Source organism: Taudactylus pleione, unplaced genomic scaffold, assembly GCF_031769625.1.
Source record: "Taudactylus pleione unplaced genomic scaffold, aTauple2 ptg000092l, whole genome shotgun sequence".
NCBI classification, from domain to species: Eukaryota; Metazoa; Chordata; class Amphibia; order Anura; family Myobatrachidae; genus Taudactylus; species Taudactylus pleione.
This window is the reverse complement of record NW_028284494.1, coordinates 1,572,510-1,600,322: the sequence shown is the minus strand read 5'-3', so window position 1 is coordinate 1,600,322 and position 27,813 is coordinate 1,572,510. Positions and strand designations below refer to the sequence as shown.

At 46.7% G+C, this 27,813-nt stretch overlaps 1 protein-coding gene across 1 annotated transcript in view; it reads right to left on the bottom strand.

Moving 5' to 3' along the window:
• DEPDC1B (DEP domain containing 1B) overlaps nucleotides 1–23,667 on the bottom strand; it is a 44,962-nt gene extending 21,295 nt beyond the window's left edge. Inside the window, exons 1-4 of the mRNA XM_088469458.1 lie at nucleotides 23,497–23,667; nucleotides 13,349–13,614; nucleotides 10,255–10,390; nucleotides 5,698–5,825 (exon numbers count right to left, since the gene is read on the bottom strand). Coding sequence (XP_088325584.1) covers nucleotides 5,698–5,825; nucleotides 10,255–10,390; nucleotides 13,349–13,614; nucleotides 23,497–23,583 — 617 coding nt within the window. The 5' untranslated portion in view covers nucleotides 23,584–23,667. The remainder of the gene's footprint in view (nucleotides 1–5,697; nucleotides 5,826–10,254; nucleotides 10,391–13,348; nucleotides 13,615–23,496) is intronic.
• Between the last annotated feature and the right edge of the window lie 4,146 nt (nucleotides 23,668–27,813).

The following is a 27,813-nucleotide window of genomic DNA, read 5'->3' as shown; positions in this document are numbered from 1 at the left end:
GCTCAGAGGTGCAAAATCCTCTGAGACGGGATCAGGGTGGACTTTTGCCAGTTTATCAACCAGCCGTGCCGTTGCAGTACTGCAATCGTCAGATCCAAATGGTGTAGAAGGAGCTCCGGAGATCCTGCTACCAACAGAAGGTCGTCTAGGTACGGCAACATGCGGACTCCCTGCAGCTGCAGGGAAGCCGCCATGACCGCCATAACCTTGGTGAACACACGTGGTGCTGTCGCCAGGCCAAAAGGTAATGCCCGGAACTGGAAGTGATCGTTGCGGATTGCAAACCCGAGGAACTGTTGATGGCGCGAAAGAATAGGGACATGCAGGTAAGCGTCCTGTATGTCCAACGACACCATGTAATCCCCAGGTTCCAGCGCCAGAATGATGGACCGTAGGGTCTCCATCCGAAACCTCGGCACCCGCAAGGACTTGTTGAGTGCTTTGAGGTTGAGGATCGGACGGTACGACCCATTGGGTTTCTGCACCAAAAACAGATTGGAGTAGAAACCCTGGCCCCTCTGGGAGAAAGGAACAGGCACTATAACTCCAGCCTGGAGCATAGTGTGCAAAACCTTCCGCAATTCCATTGCTTTGTTCCGGTCTGATGGAAGACCCGTGGTGAAGAATCGGGATGGGGGTCTGTGCCGAAAGGAGAGGGCATACCCGTGAGAAACCACCTCGTGAACCCAACTGTCTGTTGTGGTTACCGACTAACACTGGGCGAACCGTAGCAGGCGGCCTCCCACTTTGGGATCCCCCAAAGGGAGGCCCGGACCATCAGGCCGCAGGTTTGTCATCGGACTTAGGGGCCGGACGTTTGGTACTCCAGGCCTGCTTCCGGGGCTTGGCCGATTTCTTGGGGCCAGCCTGTCGGGGAAAAGACTGTGCTTTAGGCCTACCCTGGGCCCTGTAAGGCCGACGTACCTGAACTGGAAGGAACTCCAGCAGAGGGGAGACATGCCGATTTGGCTGCTGCCAGCGTGGCTACAATTTTGCCCAGATCCGGACCAAATAGGACTTCTCCATTAAAAGGCAAAGCTTCCAAGCCCTTTTTGGAATCAGCGTCCGCCTTCCAAGATCGCAACCAATAAGGTGCGACGAGCCGCCACAGCTGCCGAAGAAATCCGAGAAGTCAGGGTACTGATATCTAAAGCCGCTTCATTAATGTAAGTGGCCGAATCCCGGAGATTGCCTATCAACTCGGTCTGTTCAGCCGAACAGTCGGAATCGAAAGACGCCTCTAAACTATCTACCCAGCGCTCCACAGCTCTGGCTACCCAACAAATGGCCATAGCCGGCCTGGCTGCCCCCCCCCGCGAGGGAATAAACGGACTTTAGGCAGATTTCCACCTTACGGTCCGTGGCATCCTTTAAGGAGGACATGGAGGGCATGGGCAACGTGGCACTCTGGACCAGGCGTGTCACATGGGACTCCACCTGTGGCGGGGATTCCCACTTCGAAAAATAATTGTCCGCAAACGGATAAGCCACTGCTAAACGTCTTTGAGGCTGATACCGTTTGCCAGGATGTTTCCACGCCTCCTCTAAGTGGTCCACCAATTGACCCGAAAGAGGAAACACTGTGGCGTAACCCTTAACATCCTTGAAAAAGGCATATTTGGATTTTGATACCGGAGGTTCATCATCCTCAATAACTAAAGCTGTGCGGACTGCACGAATACGGCCAGGTATATAAACCTTAGACTTAACGTCCGACTCTTTAGTATGGAGAGGTTCTTGGTCCGAAAGATCCAGAATCTCCCCATCATCGGTCGTCCCCTCGTCATCCTCATAAGGAGTGGACAGAGACGCCACTGGCCGCTTGTGAGGCCGCAAGACAGACTCCCCTTGTAACACGTCTGACAAATGCTGCACAGAACTTGTCAGAGAATTAACCCACGCAGGCTCCTGAGAGACCTGGAGGGGAAATAGGGAGACTGTGGGGTACCATCAGTTGTCTCGGGAACCCCTGCATGGGTAACGACACCACTGACTGCTGGGACAATCCCATCTGAGGGAGCACAGGTTGCGGAGCTAACTGGCCCACTAGGGTTGTAAGCGCTTTAGCAAAACAAGCCCAGGGCGGTTCCTGAACCGGAGTCGTGACAGTAATTGGCCGCGCCAATAAACAACACTGTCGACATAGCCCCTCCGCGCTACCCTCCCCCTCCGCTATAGGTACCTTACAAGTAGTACACAGAAGCTGGAGAGGAAAATCACTCTCAGACATGATGGCAAGTATGCGACCCCTCTCACTGATATAGTATAGTATAGTGGGAGAACCGCCCTGCAATCACCGCACCGCAAGGGCTTTAGCAGAAGAAGAGCAGGGACAGTGAAAAGGCTGATGGTAGAAAGTGAAAGTACAAGCAGCAGACGCTAGCAGCAGTCACATGCAATGCAAAGAAATCAATCCCTGCACTATCAGCGCTGATCCTCAACTACGCAGACACAGAGTCTGGTAGGACACAGAGCTGCATACACAGACCTGTTCCAACGGAGGAGAGGTATGCCGGGGGACCCAGACCACGATGCCACCAATCAGCAGCGTCCAGCAGCGTTCACCATGCTTTCTTGTAAAGATGGCCACCGAGGAGCAGAGAGGAAGCCGGCCTGGGGGAGGAGCGCTGCCATAGGGCCAATCGGCAAGTACAGAGAGACTGTGTGCAGCGGGGAGGCGCCGGCTGTGTACAGGGAAGGCGCGCTCCCCTGGCATGCACTTAACCCCTGGGACGCCGCAGCGCTACCGCTCAGCTGCGGTCCGCTGTCCCAGGGGGGTAGTGGAAGCACAGGTCTGTAACTTGGCTCCATGCTGCAGCCAGTCCCCAGGGAGCCCCCTGCCTGGGTACTCCGGACCATGTTCCAGCGGGGACCCACCGCGGGACCCCGCTGCTTACCTGCTGTCCCCCTTAAATCCGGCCATGGTCCCAAACATCTGGGGTCACCGCTAGCTGTGACCCCAGATGCCTACCAGCATCCCCGGATCAGTACCGGCGTTCTGGTACCGGCGGAGGTGTAGGGAAGACAGCATGGACGTCAAGAATGACTGTCCATGCTGTACTTCCAGATGGGCAGCCACAGCTGCCTTGAAGAAAACTTCAGGGGCTATCCTTAGCCCCCCTCTCAACAGGTGCATCCGACTCCGAGCCGGGCACCAACGAAACTGAGATGCCTTGGCTCGAGGGCAGGGTATAGGAGGGGGACCCTAGTGCATCCTGGGACGCTGAAAACTTAACTCTATGGTGCCCGATGCTTGACGTCATCACCTATACCCCAAGGTATCCTGTGGACCCTGAAGTAGAAATGTAGGCGCGCTGTGACTATTTTCGGGGCGTGATGCTGCCTGCATCTGCGATCCCATACCAGGAAACATGGCTTCGGTGTCTCAGTTCCCGCGGCCATTCTGCGTGACCATAGGGTTGCTCAGGAGGCAGATTATGGAAGGATCTGCGACCGCATCTTTGTAGAAAGATGCTTGGATTTGCAAAGCTGCCAGTGGGCGTCTCAATGCAATTCTAGGCATCTGGACAGTTGCATATATTCGCACATCCACTGCGTACACAGATGCAGCAGCAGCGGCTTTAGTGTACTTCTCTGAATCTGGCCCTCTGAACATATCTGCTTAAATTCATGTTTTTCCAATGCATTCATGTGTTTTTTATAATAAATTGTCATAATATTAATATTACATATCATGAAAATGATCGATTTCATTGTCTGTGAACAATCCATCACATTTTATTTCTTCTGTGTTATATCAACCCGTTTGCCTCCTCCCTGCTAATGTTCTCCACTCCCTATCCCCTAACTTTTGCATCCTCCTTTTCTAACATTTCCTCTCATCTGACACATTCTGTTTCAAACATACCCTATTTATCCCATTCTCAAAATACCCTCTCACAAGCCCAACTAGCTGTCAAAATGCCACCCAATCTCTCCTCCCTTTCGTCATAAAAATTTGTGACGGGCTTGTCAACCCCTGCTTTACTCTTTCTCTAGCTGTCAAACCATCCACAAAAACTGCACTGATCCACAGCCACCCATGGCCAACTTTACCCTAAATCCAAGGGTCATTAATCCATGCTTATCCTTCTCCACTTCTCTGCAACCTTTGACACTGTGGACCACTGTCTACTACACTCCCTTAATTCCCTCAGTCTCTGTGACACTGCCCAGTCTTGATTTTAAACTTCTCTCTCCATACAAACCATCTCAACTTCCACCTCCTTTTCCAGCCCTCCTTCTAGTGATTTCTTAAGGCATTGTCCTTGGCCTCCTACTTTTTTAACTTTACGCCTCCCCACATGGTGATGTTATCAGCTCCTTCAGACTTCAATACTGTCTGTATGCTGAGGACACAAAACTCTACCTGTCTTCCCTGACCTCTGTCCATTCAAAATGCCTCTCCACCATCTCTTTGTGCATGGCTCTAAACTAATTGTCTTCCATCCATCTCTAGTTTTCAACACCCCTTTACAGTCGACCACAGCCTCATCAGTTCTTCAAATTCCCTGCTTAGGCATCACTGTTGAAGCTCCTCTATCATTCATTCCCCATATCTAGTCCACACCTGCTTATTTCCTCTTCATTCTCTCTTTAATGTTGCTGCTAGCTAGATAGATCTTTCTTTCACGTCACTCCGCTTCTGCCTGCCCCTTTGTTAATCCCTCCACTGGCTCAATTTAAACTTCTTGCCCTATCTTCTCCCCCCTACTTTTCTTCATTCCCCATCCAGTCGGTGAGCACAGACTCTCGCTCCCAGCTTCAAAACAATTAAAGTGCTGACACCATGATACCACTGCAGAACTTTGCGGCGCTCTATAAATATATGATGAGAATAATAATAGCAATTGCAGTAATGTTGGTAGTTAGATATTGGAAGTGACTTACGTCAAAGCATCATATCAGCAATACACACCAACATATAAGGCTGTAATGAAATTCAACCAAGCAAAAGTTGTTTCAGCCCAACTGATTCACAAAAATGACCACAGATATCTGCTAGCAACTAAATTGTTGACTTTCTATAATCAAATTCCAATATACATGAAGCACAGATCTATGGGCCTGATTCAGAGCCGTTCGCTATTTGCGGTCGTTCGTTCAAAAACAAGGGGTGGCTATTCAAATGATCCGTTCGCAAATTGCAGTCTGTTCACACCTCTAAGTCTGAACGAGCGAGCAAAACATACGCTCGTTTATTTGATAAAAACGCCCCCTGGCCGCACGCACCATACGTCATGTCCGCTATTTATTAGATTAATCGAGTACATCGTACAGCGTATGAACTGCTCGCTATTCTTGTGGTTGGTGTTTTCAACCGCTATTTTGCGAGCAGTTCTGAGTTAAAAAAAACCAAGTGACGTGGTCAATGACGCTGATGTATTAATTATGCACTCCCTTAAAACGCCCGTTTTGACCTTTAAGCACGCCTGCGTTCGGATCTCCACTCCCCGTTTTCAAGCACCTTCCCCTGTTACCACCCACATACGACTCATTCTGTCACTCAAAATAGCAGGCACTCGCTATATAGCGTACAAACAATTTTCGGCCGCACTGACTGGTTCGCGCATGCGTACTAAAAACCGTACGCATGCGCAGATGTGCGAACATCGCTCGGAACGAGCGTACTGCCGCTAGCGAGCGGCTCTGAATGAGGGCCTATATTCGTAACAGGATTTATCACAGCTTACTTACTAAGATAGGGTCTTCGTTTTCCATATGTCTTCAATATTAGCTGTGGATAACTCTCTGCGATACACCAGGCGGCAGACAGGCACCTCGCCTATTGCAATGCTGTGACGTTTATACCACATTGCTGAGTTCTAATAGAGATAAACAATTAATTCCAAAAATTAACATATTTGTCATAAATATCAAAACCCTTATAAAATAAGCTAAAACTGGTCAAATAGCCCTCAACATGGCCACCAGATTCAGTCATGTCGGTATTCATTTGAAGCACACGCATTACAATAACATATTAAGAATCTGAATAAGCGATTGATTCACAGACATTACAACAGTGATTGATATAAATAAACCCTCTTTTAGGAGCTGAAACAATAGTGTCCTGCAGCTGTGAAGGGGGATGTGAGCCCCCTAAAAAAAAAAAAAAAAAAAATACTTAAGAATCCGATAAACAATGGGTAAAGAGGCTCACAGCGCTGGTGACAGTATTGTATGAACTGAAAGAATATACTGTAGCTAGCATGCAATAAAATAGCAATTTATTAAGTATCAATTCATATATTAAAATAGTAACAATGAGACTGTGTACATCTGCAAATGTCAAACACAATTACAATTGACATTTGCAGATGTACACTGTCTCATGGTTACTTTTATATATGAATTAATACTTTTAATAAATTGCTATTTTATTGCATGCTAGCTACGGTATATTCTTTCAATTCATACAAACGGTCACCAGCCTCTTTACCACTTACAACAGTGATTGGCTGAGCAGGGAGTAATTTCCAGTGCATGCACAATGCAAGACAGACCAGAATTGCCCCAAATACAATACACATGCTTCAATGGGATTGCTTTGCCAAAAAGTAAAAAGCTAAACTGTAGTAAACAAGTTCCTTATATGCTTTATGCCATATTTTTAATACGATTTTGCTTGTTATAGAGCACAATTAGTTGTTTGTCCAGCTATGTTGTTAATATTGGTGATAGTGTGAATTGTGCCGGTTTGTTTATTTAATTATTGTTTAGTTTTTTTAAACAGAAGTTCTATATTTCTTAAGCACTAACATTCCTGACTTCTAAACATGGATTTCCAGGAATCCAATTATAACATTAAAGGTGCATACAAACGTAACGATTTTTTGAACGATTTGTCGATAACGATGTTGTTAAAAAAATCGTTCAGTTTATGAGGTATAACGATGAACGATAATCAGAAATGCGCACTCCCGTTTGTAGTTATTGTTCATCGTCCATTTCAAACTGTCCAACATGACGATTTTCATTAAGGGAAGGAACATTGGCCCTCATTCAGAGCCGTACGCTCTGAGCAGAGCGCACGCTCTGAATTAGGGCCGCCCTCCATAATTATGGAGCGTCCTCCTGGACGCTCGTATAGCAGTGGGTCACCACCCACAGCCTATACGAGCGTGCAGTTTCATGGTCGCGATGGTCTTGACCATCGCCACTGCGAGCCGGAGCCTGCGGTTGAGGTTTTCAACCGCAAGGCCCGGAGTGATTTTGGCTCTATCAGAGCCAAAATCACTCCCACTGACATCACTAGTGATGTCAGTGGGCCGGCTTCTGACGGTAGGCGTTCCCTTGGGAACGCCTCCGTCAGGGAGGCACGCCGCCGGCACGCCCACCAAAGGGGGCGTGCTGTCAATCAACATCGACAGCACGACCCCTTTGATCAGACACAACGAGCGAAGGAAAGTCCTTCGCTCGTCGCGTCTGGCGCATGCGCATGACGAAGCTCCAGCCGTCGTGCGCATGCGCAGTGCACAACATCGACCCACTTGCGAGCGGACAGCCGCTTGCGAGTGGATCTGAATCAGGCCCATTATTCTTTCATCGTTCAAAAAATCGTTCATTACACTTCAAAAAAATCGTTAACTTTTTTAAGGGAAAATCTGACAGAATATTGTTGGTTACAAAATTGTTACGTGTGTATGCACCCTGATACTTAAATCATTAGCACATCAGCAATCACTCAACAGATCTGCAGAAACACATGATGAGTATGTAAAGTCATCTGGATGCTGCAGCAATCTCTGTTGTGCTTGAGAACTGGAGAGAATGATACACCAGATGAGTTTAACATTTCGCCCTTATTTATATTAGGAATAGATTAGCATAATGGAACATGTGCCATGAACATATAAGTGCAGCAGGTGTCAATTTAGAATACATTTTGAAAAAAAAAAAGTTTTTAGCTAGGTTCAAAGACCAGAATAATATGGTAAATCTTTGTCTCTGCAGAGGATATATTATACAGCAGATGGCGGAAACAAAATGTGCATAACTTCACTAATCTTGTTCATAAGTGCAAAACGTCTCATTCCTTGTTACATGACATCCATATTACATTCAGATGCACGTCCCCAGTGACAGATTGTCTTTTACTGACATCATTGGTAATGTGCCTATTAAAGCATATTTAAATATAGATTAATTTTAGAAGTCACTGTGGGGGATATGTACTATAAAATTGCAACAACAAAAAAAAAAAGCTTAAAACTTACAACTGAAATTTCTGCTTTTCGCCATGACATTGATAAATACATAGTCAAGATGAAACAAAGCAAGCAAGCCAGGACAGCTTCTCGCTGTACCAACTGCCCTGGCGATGACATGGCTGCGAGTCCAAAGCCCATTGCTACATGATATTGGAGAGGCCATGGACTTCACCATTCTGGCAGGGCGTTTACGCCAGCACCGAATTCTGAATGCATAGAACTCCCCATGTGGCCATTATAAACACGGTCCAATTAATACACAAATTTAGTTACATTTATGTAGGTCTGCCTAATACAGTGCACCTAGGTAAGTATAGGATAACTGCGGAATTCAGACTGAATTTAAAATAAATTTTTTTTTTTTTAAAAACCAACAAAAAGCATCACAAAAAAGGAAAGCAAACATGATGATGGTAGAGCATAGCTATAGAGAACAAAAATACTGTATATATTTTGGACTAATGGATGTGGAGAAGGTACGGTGGATTTTCTATAGACCAGAGGTTCCCAAACGCTGTCCTCAAGGCTCCCCAACAGTTCAGTTTTTAGAGATATCCATAGTTGAGCACAGGTGACTTAATTAGAACCTCAGGCCCTGATTCAGAGCCGGACGCTCTGACAGAGCACTCGCTCTGAATCAAGGCCGTCCTTCTTCATTTTAGAGAGGCCTCCTGGCCGCTCGCATAGCTGTGGGTGTCCACCCACAGCTATAGCGAGCGGCCAAAAAGATGGTCGCGATGGTCAAGACCATCGCGACCATAGGGCTTGCGACGAGACCCTTGTGGCAGGGTCTTGTTGCCGCAAGCCCTGGAGTGCTTTTGGCTCTGGCAGAGCCGAAGGCACTCTCACTGACATCACTTGTGAGGTCAGTGGGGCCGGCCCCAGATGGTAGGCGTTCCCATAGGAACGCCTCCGTCTGGGAAGCCACGCCCCCGGCACGCCCGCCAAAGGGGGCGTGCTGTCACTCACCATCGACAGCACGTCCCCTTTGGTAGGAGACCCATAGCTTGGCCGTCGCTATCCGGGTCACTCACCATCGACAGCACGCCCCCTTTGGTAGGAGACCCATAGCGACGGCTTGGCCGTCGCTATCCGGATCTCGCACATGCGCACGACGGAGCCGCCCCCGTCGTATGCATGCGCACTGGGCCAACATCGACCCGCTTGCGAGCAGGATCTGAATTAGGCCCTCAGTCAATTTGATTTAACCACCTCTGCTCAACCATGGATATCTCTAAAACCTGAACTGTTGGGGAGCCTTGAGGACCGCGTTTGGGAACCTCTGCTATAACCGAAAGATCTATCACCATCTCTCTTCTCTGCTGCAACTCAAGAGAGAGAGGGGGAGGCCGGACAGGAGCTGCTGCACAAACACAGGGGAGGGATCATAAGCTGGGTACACACTGGAGCGAGCGCCAATCGGTCCAACTTTCCCAGCGATTTCCCTTGAGCGAGGAACAGGACTTTAAAGAGACTGTCTTATGAAGAAAAGCTGAATAAGTAATTATGTTAAAGGAAAACCAGTATGGTATTTATGAAAATGGACCATGTTCCATATGGTTTCAGTCATGAAAAAAAAAAAATGAATGCTCGAATTCAAACTAAAGTAGCCTGAAATCTCCTGTATATGTACAGATGAGCTTAAAATGACAGCTATGCGTCAAGGGGACCATCAAAGCTTAATACAGTTCGGACCACGTAATATATTTAAATCTTCTGGATTATACTGTGAACTAAATCACAGAGGAAAGCAAGTGCTGCATAGGAAAACACAGAAGATAGGAACACAACAATGGCCATCAAGACCGAAAACTAATAAAGTGTGCAAAAAAGAAATGTGACATTCCGACTACAATTAATGCCCCGTTCTTACCGACCTCATAGCTGATCAGATTTATTAGAGTATTACTGTACAATGTGTTTATGTCATTAGAGATCACATGACAAAATAAATGGTGCATCACAATAGAGAGGCATGATGTATCTGCCGAGAATGCACATTTCATGCTGCGACAAAGAGAAAATGACAAACCACACTCACCATTACTATGGGTTTCACTGGAATATAAGAATGGGTGGTCACAGAGGCTTCATCAGTCCAATCAGGGAACGGAAGCGGCTCCACCTTTTGCTGAGGTCTTCTTGGGTATGGCTTAAGTGGTGAGGTTGGAGGAAATCTGTACATAAAGATACAATGGAATGGTGCACATTACAAACTGCATGACTACCGTGAGGATCAGCTCCTCCACTCCACCATAATTTGATCTGGGGTACAGGACCGCCTCTTGTGTGAAATATAAAACTGGGGTTGAGCAGGAGTATGGGTGATCTAAAGTGGTATGGACTACAAGGGAGAGGGGAGTTTTCCCAACAAACAGTCCCACACACACACGGATATCAAGGGACTATCACTCTTAAGGTGCCCATCAACTAGACGATTAAGTTGAGCGATTGAACGATAACAATCGTTCATAAATCGTTTGCAAAAATGTCTAAAACGACCAGCGAAGCGTGTGCCCGCTGGTCGTTTAGACATCTATCATCGTGCAAACATGATGGACAATCTGGCGATAACGTCAGGTTGAACATGTTTGCAGATGATTGATGAGCCTGCACTGAACGACTGCTCGTTCACTGCAGGCTGTTCACAGACTGACAAACGACTGCACGATTGCAATGTCTTAATCGTGCAGTCGTTTTCATGTCTGCTAGTAGATGGGCACTTTTATAGATTCTATGCAGCAGTGATTAGTACAAGATATGGGAACATAAATATGTAATTTTAATACAGTAGAACACAAAAGTCACAAAAAAGAAACATCGCTAGTTTGAGGTGATTTTCGGGTGTGTGCGCTTTATGGAACCCTGTGAATTACGGACGTCACACAAATAGGTGTTATGCACATTTCTAAAAATCCACAGGCCAATGTCAGTTTTATTTGTATTAGGAATAACAGTTTTTTAAAAAACAAGCTGTAAAATACTATATTTATAATGAGAATTCGTTACCTTTAAAATGGGGGAATTCAATAGTTTTCAATTGCTCCAATTGGGCACGAATGCCACTGATGCACAGCAGCAACGAAAAGTCAGATTTTTTTTGGACACCCACTCTGCCTTATGAGTGTGCTAACGAGGACATGGGCTTTACCAGGTGCTTTTGAGCACGACATCTGCGAAAAGGCATGGGCACTCAAAACCGTTGAATATGTCCAGTCACTTTAGACGTAGATCGAGCGCAAAAAAACCAAGTAGGCAGGCACTTATCCATCAAGCAATACCATCAGGGAGGCGTCCGATTGGCTCCAAATGTATTCTGCAGCAGGACAGCGACACCAAACATACAGCCAATGTCATTAAGAACTATCTTCAGCGTAAAGAAGAACAAGGAGTCCTGGAAGTGATGATATGGCTACCACAGAGCCCTGATCTCAACATCATCAAGTCAGTCTGGGATTATGTGAAGAGAGAAGGATTGGAGCAAGCCTACATCCACAGAAGATCTGTGGTTCTCCACGATGTTTGGGACAACCTCCCTGTGTGCAAGTGTACCTAGTACAATTGAATAATTGATGCCGTTTTGAAGGCAAAGGGTAGTCACACAAAATATAGATTTGATTTCTCTTCTGTTCATTCACACACACATACACACATATATATATTCAAGGCACCTGAGCGCTAATCAGTTACCACTATAACACTGGCCCAAAGCTGTAATTGTCATCTTGCCACTCTGCAGTTATGCACATACGTGAGCTGGCTTTCACTAATGTAGGAAAACTAAAAGTGGATTATCTTAAATCATTTATAAAAGGCTTCATTATTAACTAGCTGGGTGGATTCACACTAGAAAGAGCCCGGTGCTGAAATCATCAAATAAAATGCTGTACAGCAGCTTATGTGAGAAAGCCAACAATATTTCAACTTAGTGAGCAAGTTCCTACAATAAAAAGATGATAGATGAGGCCCAGAGGGGACAAATCCACTTTAAGGGCTAATAATTAACATCACGTTTTCAGAAAAAGAGAAACGAAGGGAACAAAGCTCAGGTCTAAGTAAAAAGCTACAACACTGATTCACAACAACTCTATGTTCAGTCTCTCCAATTTCCTACTCAATAAAAGGGATCCCCTGGCTCCAATCCACACTCAGCTGACTTAACATAGGGACAACCAGAACCATGTGCACCAAACATCATATTTATGTGAAAGCTTTTAAACTCAAGTTTACTCCAGTAAAGAGCAGGAAATTTTATATACCAATTTGAAAGACTGGCTGTCTGCGCAAATTAGTAATCCTTGTGGTTCATGGTCATCAAGCAATTTTCCATATAGCAAATCCAGCTAGTATCCAACACCGTTTACGGGAACCCACAGATTATGCCAGTGCCCCATATTGCATTAAAAATGTCCTTATAATATTTCAGCAAACAGCTATCACATATCTGCCTGCTCCTAAAGTGCCCATGCAGTAATGTGATGAGTCCCATTCCCCCCGCTAACTACTGACCACATGACCAGCATGCCAGAGTACTTACCTTCATGTAGATGGCAGCTGACACCACCCAAGGAAAGCTGATCAATATTAGAGTTTCTGGATAACCCTATGAACACACTAAGTTTCCCATGCATCCCATTCCCAAAAGTACTGACTACAAATGTGTCCTGTTACATCTTTGCTTCGTACGCATCAAATCACGCGTGTGCCCGTGAGCGGATACACGCACTGCGTTCACACTTAAGACTCCATAGGATTGCATGGTGCGATTGCTGAGCGCGCCATAGTGTATGCTACTGTGGGTAACCGCATGGCACGATGCGTGCGCAGGTTTGTAGTGCGATTGCCAAGGAAGTAGCAGGACAGCATACGTCCAGTTTCATCACCATATATTAACATTTATGTACAACAGTAAATTAAACAACTAACAAATCTCATAATAATAGGTATTTAAGAATTTCACTCTTTTTAAAATTATTGATCCTTTTTGGGTCCCTTCCCTGTTATTTGCTGGCATCCCCTCTTTAAAAACAGGAGCATTGTATGCAAATTAAAAAAAACAGAAGCATTGTATGCAAATGACATGGAGGATGGGTAGAAACTAGTCTCTGTAAATGATGTGCATTAATAGAACTCACCTGTAAAGGTTGTTATTATCTTCAAAGTCTTCTCTCCCCCACCTTCCTTTCACATCCTCGATGACATGGTTCTTCTGAAACTTCTTTAGGAGCTGGATTGTTTGACTGCGAGTTACTTCTGGACCAAAGTTCTGATTGCACTGGAGCAGCTCATGCAACCAGTCTACAGCATCGGAGGCAGTGAAACAGCAGTCGTAGGTCTTAAAGTGCACGCGATGCCGCTTCTGGGGCATTCCAGCACGGAACAGTTCAATAGTCTCATTCCACTAAAATACAAATGAATAAGAAAACAGTCTTTATCTAGCACTCCACATAGAGTATAAACTAGCGTTTGGCCGCAGCTTTGCACGCGTGGATATCTGTTATTGCTCAGCGGAACTCATTTTACAAAGACAGTAGCGGCAACTAATATTGTGATGTACATTATGTTGTAGGAGCAGTAGCCGATTAACTGTCTTATGTGCGGTTTCATATTGGTCAGTCCGACCTCCTGATCCCATAGAGCGATGTCTGCACAGTATACAGGGTGCACGCAGGCCGATGACAGGAGGTCACGCTGGGGACACATTGCATGGCTGACCTGGAGAGATTAACTCAATCAGCAGCTGATCGAAAAGGTGTGTACCCAGCTTAAGACAGCCATAGTAAAATGGAAGAAGTGTACAATTCATTATTATGTGGTAAATAGAGGGCAAACAGATCAAAACAGGAATCACCAATTACTAATCCAACTAGATAAACTGAATGGACATAAAATGATAATATTGCCTGCTTTACCCAATGGTGGAAGACACTGAGATCAGGACTGAAACACCCATTTTTGCACAAATAGGAAAAGTTGTTCTAAAGTAGGTTTTAGACTAATTTGATTTTAAATTAAATTAGTAAAAAAAATATAGATCAATGGCCAAAATTTATTTTAACAGAAAAAAGTAGTTCTTAGTTTTAACATATTCCCCCTGTCCTGAAACCCCTAAATAACAGTAAATTATTCATGTTTCATTGCTATTTTATAGAGGTAACAGGTTCACATTTTCTGAGAAAAGGAATCGTGGAATCTCTCACCGTGAAATGAGGTTGAGCCATGAATATTAAAAAGTTTCTCCACTAACAGGTTTTTGCTGCATGTTGCACTAAAGCCTCTCTTTACCTATTGTTAAATCATTAACTAGCAGCCTGTGAAAGTGACCCCCCATGGCTATATCCTCACCAGAAAAGAATGCACAGAGCAGCCTGCGAAAGTGACCCCATATAGCTACAGCCCCACCAGAAACCAATGCACAGAGCAGCCTGTGAAAGTGACCATCTATGGCTACAGCACCACCACAAACAAATGCACAGGGAGCAGTTATCCCGGGAGGCAATCGGGAAGCCGACTGCCTAAATACCGGCAGCCGGCTTCCCGACTGCCATTTCCCGGCGCCCGACATCCCGATCGTAGGGATGCCAGGCGCCGCTAGCGGACAGCCGCGGGGGGGAAGGGTTAGGTTTAGGGCTCCCGGGGGGGACTTAGGGATAGGCACCCCCCGGGAGGGTTGGGCACCCCTGGGGGGGGGGACTTAGGGTTAGTCACCCCCCCGGGGGACTTCGGTTTAGGCAGCGGGGAAGGCGGTGGTTAGGGTTAGGCACTTAGAGGGGGGATTAGGGTTAGGCACTTTGGGGGGAAGTTAGGGTTAGGCACCCCTAAGGAGGGTTAGGGGGGTTAGGTTAGTAAATACTTACCTATCCACGATCGGGATTTCTAGCGCTGTCGGGCTTCCGCTGCGTCGCACTCTGCTTCTGTCAGGCTGCCGCTGACGGGAATCGTACCGCAGGCCATGCAGCCGGCGGTATTTCATACCAATTCCGTTATCCCCATACAGATGTGTCCTCATACATCTAGCCTCCTAGTGCATTAAACAGTCCTTCTAGTTGCGACATACCGTGGCATGACTCGGTAGAGCAGAGTGTCTATTTGTGCAACTTTTTCCCCTTCAAATGCGTCTTATTCGCACAGCAATGCAAATAGAATGCACAACAACTTCTGCTGATTAAAATATGTGGCATGCCTATATTCTATGTGACTGCATCTGCATGCGAATTACTACATTACAGTGTCACAGCCACTGACACTGTAATGTATCATTGTGCATGCAGATAGACCGGCAGCCGCACACAGAATATAGCCTGCATATCATTTTAATCAGCAGAAGCTGCTTGTGTGTACTATCGCTGTGTGAGTAAGAAGCATTTGAAGGGTAAAAAAGTGCAAATAAAAGACGCTCAGCACTACAGAGTCACGCGCCACTCACGTGTTGTGTAACGTGACTTGTAGCGCACAGAGGATAGATGTATGTGGACACATCTGTACATTGCCCATATGGCCTTTGCAGTGCTGGACTTCCCATATCAGCATACATGCCATGGACAGGATCGGTATGAAATACTGCCGGACGCTGGAACACCGACAGTGAAGATCCTGACAAGTAAGTATTTTCTCTATTTGCTAACCTAACCAAACCCCCCCAACCCACCCTAACCATCCCTTAGGGGTGCCTCACCCTAACCTCCTCCCCAAGTGCCTAACCCCAACCCCCCCTGTAAGTGCCTAAACCTAAGTCTCCCCCGGGAGGGGGGGGTGGGGGTGTGCCTAACCCTAACCCCCCTTCCCCTAGCCTAACACCCGAACCCTCCTGGGGGGTACCTAACCGTAAGTCTCCCCCGGGAGCCCCTAACCTAACCCTCCCCCCCCCCCCCGCGGCTGTTCGCGCCCGCCGCACCTTTGATCGGTATGCCAGGCGTCGGGCTCCAGGATTAGGTAAAATGACAGGCGTCGGTATCTCCACGCCTGTCATTAGACCCCTGCCGGGATTAGACGGTCGGCATTTCGACCGTCAGCTTCCTGACTGCATCCCCCATGGACAGCCCTGTACAGAAGGCACCATGGAAATAGTCTTGTATTCAGTTTATCTACTTTCTTTCACACCACTGGATCTTTAAATAAAAAACACATTCTTCACAGTTAAAATGATAGAGAATGGTAATATTAGATAAAGGGATATTATCATGCGTTGTGTCTAATTTCTAACTTAAAGTATACTAGTTTATTACACCAAGGCTGTGTCAACTCAGACTAGAGTACTGTGTCTAAGTGGCCATAAATGTTTAGGATCATTGTTAGATGTCAGAGAGTGGAAGAAGCAGCACTGATGCAGAAAGCAAATATTAATGAGTCAATGAGATATCCAGTTCCAACAGAAAGAGTCTGGGACGTCTGCCAAAGTGACTTCAGTGATTATTTCTGTACATTGCCTGGTAAATGCAGAACTAGTTTCTTTGGAAATTACTGGTGTAGTAAAATACCAAGAGAACATTAACAGTTTGTTTTACAGTCACGTAAACTATAAACTATAAATCAGTTTACATTAATCACTTATAAATCAAGCACCAAGGTTGGAACTGCTCATCTACAGTAGCAAACTTTAAATAACACTCAAAAAGTTTATTACCAGCATTTTGCTGACCCAGAAAACATGGAGCCAAAGACCAGGCTCGCCGATAGCCTCGCCAGGCACTGGTAAAGGGGGCATAGCCTAATCACGGGAGGCGTGGTCCCACCTACTTAGGAGAAAATAAATAAAAGCATTTTCTGCTGTGCGCTGGGGAGGGGGGCGCTGTGAGCCCCTCAGCCCGGCACATAGCCAGTGGGGGCCGCGATCAGTGTGATCGCTCCCCCCACAGGGCTAGGAGACTGCTGTGACTGCTGCTTAGTGTTTGTGTGCTGGGCTGCTGTGATGTAAGAGATGGGGGGGCGGCACTGGGTCCGGGCCCGCCCGGGCCCCTCCAGCAAGCCTGGGCCCAGGTAATTGGTACCTGCCACCCCCGTACCCCCTCCCCCCCTCTCGGCGCTTCTGAATTTGTGATCTTCAAAGATCAGGCCTCTTGGAAAGTATACACAAACACACACTCAGCAGGGGTTGACAAAAGGGAGTCAGCTACTTCCAAACTGGCTAACCGTAACATCAACATCATCAACAACAACATCAACAACAACGAAACATAAGATCAACCCACCCACTCTTAAGGTGTGTACACACCTAACAGATATATCTGCAGATGATGGTCGTTCATACACACTGAACGGCCATCATCTGCTTGTGCCCTCAGGTCCCAGCAGCGGGACCCGGTTTGTCCCGTCACCCTCCTCGTGTCTGCCGCTGTGTGTGTACGGGCGGTCTGCAGACATATCTGTCCATTGGCTGTGCAGCACAGCCAATGCAATATGTCGGTGAACGCTGACATTCACCGACATATCGCGGGTACACACTGGCCGATGGGCAGCAGATATACATTGGCGATCAATAATGTATGTCAGTGTGTACCCAGCATTACATTATTACATCCTAGAATTACATTTCTGTTTAAAATGGACTGGATAGAGATGTCCACCAATAAGGAAGGGCCTCATTGAAAAGTTTTTTGGCACCCGGTTGCCTTACGTTCATATTCTATCCCGGTCACTTAAAGACTACCTGCGGAGATGCTTCCAACTCACTTCATGGTTTAACTTGGAAGTTCTTGACAATGGCCCTTCCTTCTGACCCCCACCTTAACGTTAACCAGCCCACTACTTATATATGTGCTTAATTCCTTTGTGTACAACTGTTACCTAAATGGATTTGTTTACTATAAACAAATGTGTATATCTTGCTATACTGCTTGATATTTGTCTGTTTTAGTGTGCTTTGATGAATCTCATGTTCATTTATACTGAATTTGTTGTTCTCCTAACAAAAAACTATTTACAAAAAAAAAAGAAGAAAGTTATCGAAGAGTTTGTAGTCCAGCTATGTGCCCCAGGGTGATTATCTTGAGGAGCAGCTATTCCAGACCAGAAAGCGAAGAGGGTGGATTCTTGAGCCCAGGAGGTACCCTGTCGTTGTTATCTAAATACGCTTGATGGTGTTATTATACACCCTAAAGTCTGGTACGCAGCCTCAATATATTTTAACATATTGTCAGAGAATAAAATTGTATTACACTATTGTGGCCCTCCTTTGTCTCCCTTTCTTGTCGTTGAGGAACAAAGAGGCACCTCAGTGTGTATGAAGAAATCAGCAAGTGACATTTGTGACATTTTGGGCAGACCAGTGTACTTTTAAGAAGAGGATTCAGAAGCATAAAATTACCTAACATTGAACATATTGCTACAGTAACATCTATTTTTTGTACTTTTATACAGTGACTTTTATGGTGGTTTAATTATATCAAACCATTTAATAGTAATTACCCCTATTGAAGGTTCTGCGCAAGGTTTACCTGTGTATTTTCTGCCCCAGAATGCCCAACACAGGGCCTGATTCAGAGCCGCTCGTAAGCGGACGCTCGTTCGCTCCGAGCGATGTTCGCACAACTGCGCATGCGTATGGGTTGTAATATGCATGCGCGAACCAGTCATTGCGGTCGGAAATTGTGTGCTCGCAAAATAGCGAATGCCTGCTAATTTGAGTGACAGGATGAGGCGTTTGTGGGTGGTAACAGGGGAAGGTGCTTGAAAACGGGGAGTGGAGATCCGAACGCAGGCGTGCCAAACGGTCAAAATGGGCGTTTTAAGGGTATGCATAATTAACAAAGCAGCGTCATCGACCACGGCACTTGGTTGTCTTTTAGTCTGAACTGCTCGCATGATTGCGGTAGGAAAATCCTACCACAAGCACTGCGAGCAGTTCATACGCCTTTTGATGTACTCGATTAATCTAATAAATAGCAGAGATGACGTAGGATGCGAGCGGCCAGGGGGCGTTTTAAAAATAAAAAATAGCGAGCGCATGTTTTGTTTGCTCGTTCAGACATAGAGGCGTCAACAGACCGCAAAGAGCGAGCGCTCTATTTAAATATCCGGCCCCTTTTTCTGAACGAGCGAGCGCAAATAGCGTCCGGCTCTGAATCAGGCCCACAGTGTGTGCCATTTTCCCAGGAGCAGAACTCACCATTACACTTCTCCTTTAAGGGAGAGAAGCCCACAAAAGTAGCAGATCAATAACAAAAATACAGGTATATCTTTAAAGTTAATTACAAAATATTTAACATAGGTCCCTTCCTATTTAAGTTACTTAGGGGGAGATTTATCAACCTTCTAAAAGAGATCAAATGGAGGTGTTTCCCATATCAACCAAATTCTAGCTACAACTTATCTAGTATTTTCTCTAACATCTGATTGGTTGATACTTGTTAACCACTCCACTTGTCCTCTCGAGTAGGCTTGATAAACCTCCCACTTAATATAAAATGAAATAGAGAGTGCACACAGTCTCCTGGAGGTCAGCATACCCGCTAGTGACTATACTGATCTCGCATTTACTGTGTAACAGCACACTATGGTGCCTATTTACTAAGTCATATTTGCGGAATATTCCCAAAAAACAGCCGTTTTCTGGAGACACCCGCAAATATTAAGGAACCCCCAAATGTACTATGTTGGGACCGCAGCAGCTATCAGTGATCTCTGCTATGGTCCCTCCATTTCCAACAGCAGCCGCAGCCCGCATGTGAAGTGCCACATGCGTGGGCGATAGACCACGCATGTGCAGGAGTCCCGATAGAGGAATGAATAGACCGCAGATGGTCACATCACTCAGAGTACATCGCAGAGACGGGCTCTGTTCAAAAGCCCCTCTCCCTGCGAGTGAATATTGATACATTTGGGTGGTAATTATTGACGCAAATAGCGGCAATAAGATATTACAATTATCAGTTCTAAAATGCGATAATTGATAAATATGCCCTAAAGATTTACACCTAAATAACAGGAACCAAGAGACCAGCCCATGTATTACGTTCCATGCACTGACAGGTTACTAACCAAATCCATAATGCCCGAGATTACAGCATTTTACCAGCTGACCAAGAATAATAATTTATCAGACAGCGCTCTGATGTAAGCGCACCCTCATTGCGTTATGTACTAAGGTACACACTACATACGTGTGCGCTCCCCAATTCGTTGGCATTTTCTAATTCAAAAATAAATCTGAAAACAGAATAAAATGTGTGAGTTCTTTGTTCTACAAAATGCTTACTATTTAATGTAACTTAAGCTCATATTATGGGTTACAAGCTCATACAAAATGAGAATGAATGACTTTCTGCAGTACAGTGGGTTACCCCACCACCCACAGAGTCTCCCTCCGACAAGTAACCGTTCCTACAGAAGCTGGATGTTATCTGGGCAGCTCAGTCTCAGTTGGGTATCTCTGCTAGAAACAAGTACCAGTTGGACTCTCAGTGCACCCACCCCTTCCCAGCATGTTTGAAGAGGTGCAGGCCTAGAAACATCTTTAGAAAGTACAGTTTACATCTAAGGTGCCGTCACTAAGTCAGACATCAGAGAACACAAGACAAAACATGCCTTAGCAGCAATTAACATTTTGCTTTTGTTATATATATATATATATATATATATATATATATATATATATATATATATATATATATATATATATATTATGGAGGAGGTGCCTCTGCACTATGTACAGTACCTCTCCAGTGCCATATCTACGGCTGTTAGCAATTCATAATAAATAAATGGAAAGACAACCTATTCTCTATGAACAAATACTAAATCTAGGTGGTTTAAAAAAAAAAAGAGACAAATATGGATATATTTCTTTTCATGTGTAAAGTGCATATTTGAATATTGGCTAAATACAAATAGTATTTTTGTGCATAACCATCAATGCCTTGAGTGGTACATATGATAGGAGGCTAGCTGGAGTCTGCGGCTGTTAGTGCAGGTATCCTGTGACACAAAGCCCAGGAAGGATGTATACATTTTATGGAGCAATGTATACTTACACACTATCAGATAACTAAAGGTCAGAGGCAGCGGTCAGGTTTGTTTAGATACTGGGTTTGTCTCCAAGACAAAGAAAGTGTTTCTGTATAAAACGTAGAAGACACAATATATCTGAAAGCTCAGACTCCTCATTAGGATTCACTGGAGGGTCAAAAAGTTAGTATGGGCCCACTGACAATATTGACACTAGTTTGGATAGAGTACTTTAATTTGCTGGATTAAAGTCATTTTTTTTGCAATAAACCCCCCTGCACCCAGCTGGCAAAAACTAGGATATGTACTACTTGGGACGGCAGACTACAGTCCAACAAGGATAGCCACCCGAGAGCCACTAGGGTCCTAAGGACAGACTCTATTTCAACCAATTTTCCATCACAATTTGATGCAGGTCAACAAGCTTAAATAAGAAAGGGTCAGTGATAAGCAACTAATGGGCAATGCAACAATGTCGCTGCAAGATTGGTTTAAAAAAATAAATGTCGTGATGTATAGTTTTTCCAAAATCCAGTCATTTTATGGTGTGCTGCAGGTCAGTGATAACAGTGGGGTCTATAAGGGACTCCCAAAACTTAAGTACAGCAGCAGTTTGACAGATTATCGGTGAGAATAAACCAGGAGCTGGATAAACGTCTGCCACCTTAAAGCTGCTCACAGATTACCCATGTAACATACCCCTGAAGTACTTCTACTATAACTATTTGCCACCTCTGAAAGCTGATGCATAAATAAAGAAAAAAGGAAGTAGTAACGCCCAAGTCATTTTTGTTATTGTTGTCTCTATGCTACAAGTAGTTTATCCAGGAATAAATACACAATCTAAATAAATGTTTGGAAAATATCTGTGAAGCAATAAGATGGAAACATCACTCTGATGAGCCAAATCCTGGATAGGCACCGCAGAGCTTTAAAACCTTTTAACAATTATATTACTTTGCACTTAAGACGTGTAAGAGCTTGTCATCGTTTATTTATGATCAGTTACCACAATCGTTACCATGACCACTAGGCCACAATGAGGATGTGAAAACAACATTCAGTGAACCCTAATGCTTAGGGTGGGGTTTTAATAATGTCATAAGATACTGTTCCAGTTCACGTGGAATAATGGTCGGCCACCCTACAGCAGCTCATGTGACGCTGATCAGCGACAACTTCCCCCAGGCAGCTACATCTGGCACAGAGGTCACAGAAATCACAGTTTACCACAATGCACTTGTAGGTTCTTGTAATTCAGTACACTCTTAAACTTCAGTATTAATAAAGCTGTGCATGCACATTAATACAGCTCACCTGTATCTCCCTGCTGAATGCCAAGTCAATACACCTTTCATACCGACGACCCAGGAAATACACATTTATCAACCTGTGAATTTCCTGGGCCTCAGTCTCCGAACCTGGTACAGACCCAGGTCGTTTACTTTCACATACAGCACAAACCCGGGTCGTTGCGAGCTCATGTGCAAATACACGGGGCAATGCGCAATCACAAGGAAATACCCAAGTCGATACGCGTTCACGTGCAAATACCCGGGTCAATGCGCGATCACGTGAAAATACCCAGGTCGAGGCGCAATCACGTAAAAATACCCGGGTCGATGCGCAATCACGTGAAAATACCTGGTTCGATGCGCAATCACGTGAAATTACCCGGGTTGATGCACGATCACGTGAAAATACCCATGTTGATGCGCCATCACGTGAAAATACCCGGTTCGATGCGCGATCATGGGTTTTTGCACTGAGGAGCTCATTCAGAGCCGTTCTCAAGCGCTGTGCGCTCACAAGCGGCCTGATGTTTGCGCACTGTGCATGCGCCATGTCAGGCGTGTGCGAGCCCCGCTGAGCGACTGAAGCGCTGTCGCTACGGGGCTAGCAACAAGACGGGGCAGCTGCCAATGGTGAGTGACAGCTCGCCCCGTTTTGTGGACGGATAGGGGGGGTGGCTGGACAAACGCAGGCATTCTCTTAGGAACGCCTGGCGTTTGTTGGGCAGGCAAACTGACATCACTACTGATGTCAGTCTGCCATGCTGGGACTTGTAGTGCTACAAAACTGGTGTGCGACCCTGGTCTAGAAATGGCTTTAAATTAACATTAAATATTATACCCAATGGCATAACCCCTTTATCCTTATCCTACCACTGGAATGTGTACAGAAGCAGCACACAGTGAGCTGCACCCAGTGCTGTGCCCAGCAGTGCCCGTGCTATGTGTGACTGCAATCAGTGTGCACGGTGATGATGCATATATCTATGGCTGCTAGCAGTACATAGATAGTACTGAGTATATCTGCAGTGTCCCCAGGCTTTTCTCACCAGCTTGGTCGCACGGTACGGACCCGGCCCTAAGATTCGATGCTCCATTCCTGCGCCCTGGCCCGTCCTCGGGTGGCGATGCTCCATGCTGCTCTCGCCCGGCTCCGGCTCCGGCTCCGGCTCCGGCGCTTCTGCGTCTCCAGGAGACGAGGACAGTTTGAATCTCGTACCTGTGCTGGATGCCGGCCGCCCATTGGTGGGAGTGGGCACCATGTGACATCTCTGGGGAGGGAGGTAGTGTCATTGTGTGTGCAGGAATTTCCTTTCCTGTGCTGCTGACATGTGACAGACAGAATGTGCAATGTTTAGTACATACACAGCTACTGGTGTCTGCAGCCGGGGTTTTGTGTCTGTGCAGGCTGCATTACTGGTGCTGATCTTATTGTATATGATATGATACATGGTGACTAGGGAGTAACTATAATTTTATGGGCCCCTTAGCATGCCAGTGTTTTCTAGAGAGACACCTCCCTCCAAAGTGGATGTTCATTTTATGCCCCATAGTAGTGCCCTAGTTTATACTGTGCCCCGTAGTAGTGCCCTAGTTTGTCTTATACCCCATAGTAGCGCATTAGTTTATCCTGTGCTCCATAACAATGCACTCGTATATCTAGTACCGTCGATTATGATTTGCCCCATAGTAGTGTGCTCACTTATCTTGCATCCCATAGTAGTGCCCTAGTTTATGCTGTGCCCCGAGGCAATGCCCTAGTTTGTCCTGTACTCCATAGTAGCACGGTCGTTTATCCTGTGCTCCATAGTAGTCTGCTCACATATCCTGCGCCCTATAGTAGTACCCTAGTTTATCCTGTGCCCCACAGTAGTGCCCATGTCTATACTATGCCCCAATGTAGTGTTGCCAGTTCACCAGTACATTGCTTTGTACCCACCTAAACCCCCCCCTTCAATGTAAAAAGTTTTGTCTCGCACCCCATATAGTTGCGCAGGAAAATTGCAATGTGGAGCTACTGTAACTGGCTTAAATACGGTGACGTCCGGGGCTACATTACCAGTAATTGTATTCCCCCCTAATGAAAGTTATTTGTTGTATATTTGTAACCAGCCCACACCTTGGGATGTAACCTGCCCACTTGCCATGCACAGACCTCACTGCAGTATTGATTTGGATCAGGAACTGAGGGGGTCATTCAGACCCGCTCGCGAGCGCAGGACGCTCACAAGCGGGTCGATGGTGCCGAATTGCGCATGCGCACGACGGAGGCCAAGCCGTCGTTATGGGTCTCGCACCAAAGGGGGCATGCTGTCGATGGTGAGTGAAAGCACGACCCCTTTGGTGGGCGTGCCGGGGGCGTGGCTGCCAGACGGAGGCGTTCCCATGGGAACGCCTACCGTCTGAGTCCAGCCCCACTGACGTCAGTAGTGATATCAGTGGGAGTGATTTTGGCTCTGATAGAGCCAAAATCACTCCAGGGCTTGCGGTCACCAAGACCCTACCGCAGGGTCTCGTCGCAATCCCGATGGTCGCGATGGTCTTGACCATCGCGACCATCATCATGGACGCTCGCTATAGCTGTGGGTGGTAACCCACAGCTATGCGAGCGTCCATGAGGCCACTCCAAGTTGAGGGAGGAGGGCCCTGATTCAGAGCGAGCGCTCTGGTCAGAGCGTCCGGCTCTGAATCAGGCCCTGGGTGACAGAAACAACTGTGTAAATGCAGAAGTGAATTAAAAATGTGCCATTTGGTACGTTGGGAACCCTGCTGTAGGCAACACGTGGCTGGAGCTTAAAGATTTACATCTAGTTAAGTACACTGTCAAATTACACACTTATTCATTAACACATAAGTTCAACAACAGCTGAAAATGTTTTTCTTAATCAATTCAATTCTAAAGCTGATGATTTTCCAGCAGGAAACTTCTTTAGCAGAGTAGAGGTAAAGCAACAGCGATGTGGTGATATAAAGTATGTTCATATAGTACTTTGTGCTGCTATGTGTGCTATATAAATGTTAGCACTAACAATGGTTGTTTCATTGATGGAATTAGTTTATATGGAAACACTTCAGAAAAATCTATTCCCCATATGGTTGTATCCAACAAATAGTAGCAGTCTTACAGGTAGCAAAAAAGCACTCCAGTCTGATAGAGCCAAAAGCACTCCAGGGCTTGCGGCAGACGAGACCCTACTACAAGGGTCTCGTCGCAAGCCCGATGGTCGCGATGGTATTGACCATCATTTTGGCTGCTCGCTATAGCTGTGGGTGGTAACCCACAGCTATGCGAGCGGCCAGGAGGCCGCTCCGAAAAGCAAGAGGGACGGCCCTGATTCAGAGCAAGCGCTCTGTCAGAGCGCCCGGCTCTGAATCAGGGCCTCTGTCTCCTCCTAAAATTCTACATCGTTAAACTTTGGGGTCTGAGGGGGCCTATTCATCGTCGGAGGCCGTATGGCACCCCGATGATTAAGTAATGATCTTGCTGCAAGGGACACTTAAGTATCCAACTCGCAGGGGGGAAAACTTGACCGAAGCAATTCATCATTGCTCCGGTGCGGGGACAGCTGCTCCGAAAAGCATCTGTTCCCGCGGTTAGTATTGCAGCTACAGAAGTAGCTGCATTATTTGGGACGTAGTCATGTGTCCGGCGGCCGACAGCGGAATGCCGGCTAGGGATTTATGATAGGCGTCGAAATACCAACACCTATCATAATCCCGACACCGGAACGCCGAAGACGACATCCCGAACAAAGGTACAGTAAGTCCGGGGCGCCCTTAGCGTTAGCCGCAGGGGAGGAGGGTAGGATTAGGGAGTCTAAAGGGGTTAGTGTTAGTTTTTTTTTTTGGGGGGGGGAGGGATTAGGGTTAGGCACCCAGGGGCTGGCTGGCAACTTTTAGCCTGGGGTGCAAGTACAAGACAGTGGCCCTGATTTACCGATAATCACTCCACTCTGTAAACATTCGGTATTGCGTACAACTGTGAATCAGGCCCTCTGCTAATATTCTTATGCAGGCCTCCAGTAGTGCCCCCAGTAGTAGTCCCCCCTATGCAGTGCCCCCTTTAGTGGTACCCCCTATGCAGTGCCCTTTATATTAGTGCCACCCATTCAGTGCCCCCAATAGTGATACCCCTTATGCAGTGCACTTTAAATAGTGGCCCCAGTTGTAGTCCCCCTATGCAGTACCCCCAGTATTGCCCTTTATAAAGAGCCCCCAGTAGTAGTCCCTGATGCAGTGCCCCCAGTGGTAGCCCCCCTATGCAGTGCCCCTAGTAGTAGTCCCCTCCCCTTGTAGTGCCCCTAGTAGTAGTCCCCGCCCCTTCTAGTGCCCCTAGTAGTAGTCCCCCCAGTCAAGGTCCCCCCCTTGCAGTTCCCCTAGTAGTAGTCCCCCCTTGTAGTGCCCCCAGTAGTAGTCCCCTCCTTGTAGTGCCCCTAGTAGTAGTCCCCCCTTGTAGTGCCCCCAGTAGTAGTCCCCTCCTTGTAGTGCCCCCAGTAGTAGTCCCCTCCTTGTAGTGCCTCCAGTAGTAGTCCCCTCCTTGTAGTGCCCCCAGTGGAGGTCCCCCCCTTACAGTGCCCCTAGTTGTCCCCTCTTGTAGTGCCCCTAGTAGTAGTCCCCCCTTGTAGTGCCCCTAGTAGTAGTCCCCCCCTTGTAGTGCCCCTAGTAGTAGTCCCCCCCTTGTAGTGCCCCCAGTAGTAGTCCCCTCCTTGTAGTGCCCCTAGTAGTAGTCCCCCCTTGTAGTGCCCCCAGTAGTAGTCCCCTCCTTGCAGTGCCCCCAGTAGTAGTCCCCCCATTGTAGTGCCCCCCGTAGTAGTCCCCTCCTTGTAGTCCCCCCAGTGGAGGTCCCCCCCTTGCAGTGTCCCTAGTAGTTGTCCCCACTTGTAGTGCCCCTAGTATTAGTCCACCCTTGTAGTGCCCCTAGTTGTAGTAGTAGTCCCCCCCTCTCTAGTAGTCGTCCCTGGTAGTAGTCCCCCCCTTGTAGTGCCCCTAGTAGTAGTCCCCCCTTGTAGTGCCCCAGTAGTAGTCCCCCCTTTGTAGTGCCGCTAGTAGTAGTCCCCCCCCTTGTAGTGCCCCTAGTAATAGTCCCCCACATGCAGTAGTAGTTGTCCCCTCTTGTAGTGCCCTCCCCAGTAGACACATGCATAATAAAAATAAAACACCTGAATCCCCGCTCCTGCTCCCGCCGCCGTCATCTGCTCCTCCGTCTGTCCTCCCGGGCAGCTCTGCATTTTGGGGGGACGTCATGACGTCTCTCCCATTACCAACTCCAGCAGTGGAGTGGCTCCAGCAGATGGCTCCAGCAGTGGGCGCAGCAGCCAATGAGAGTCTGACAGACTCTCATTGGCTGCTAATTACAACACCGGCGG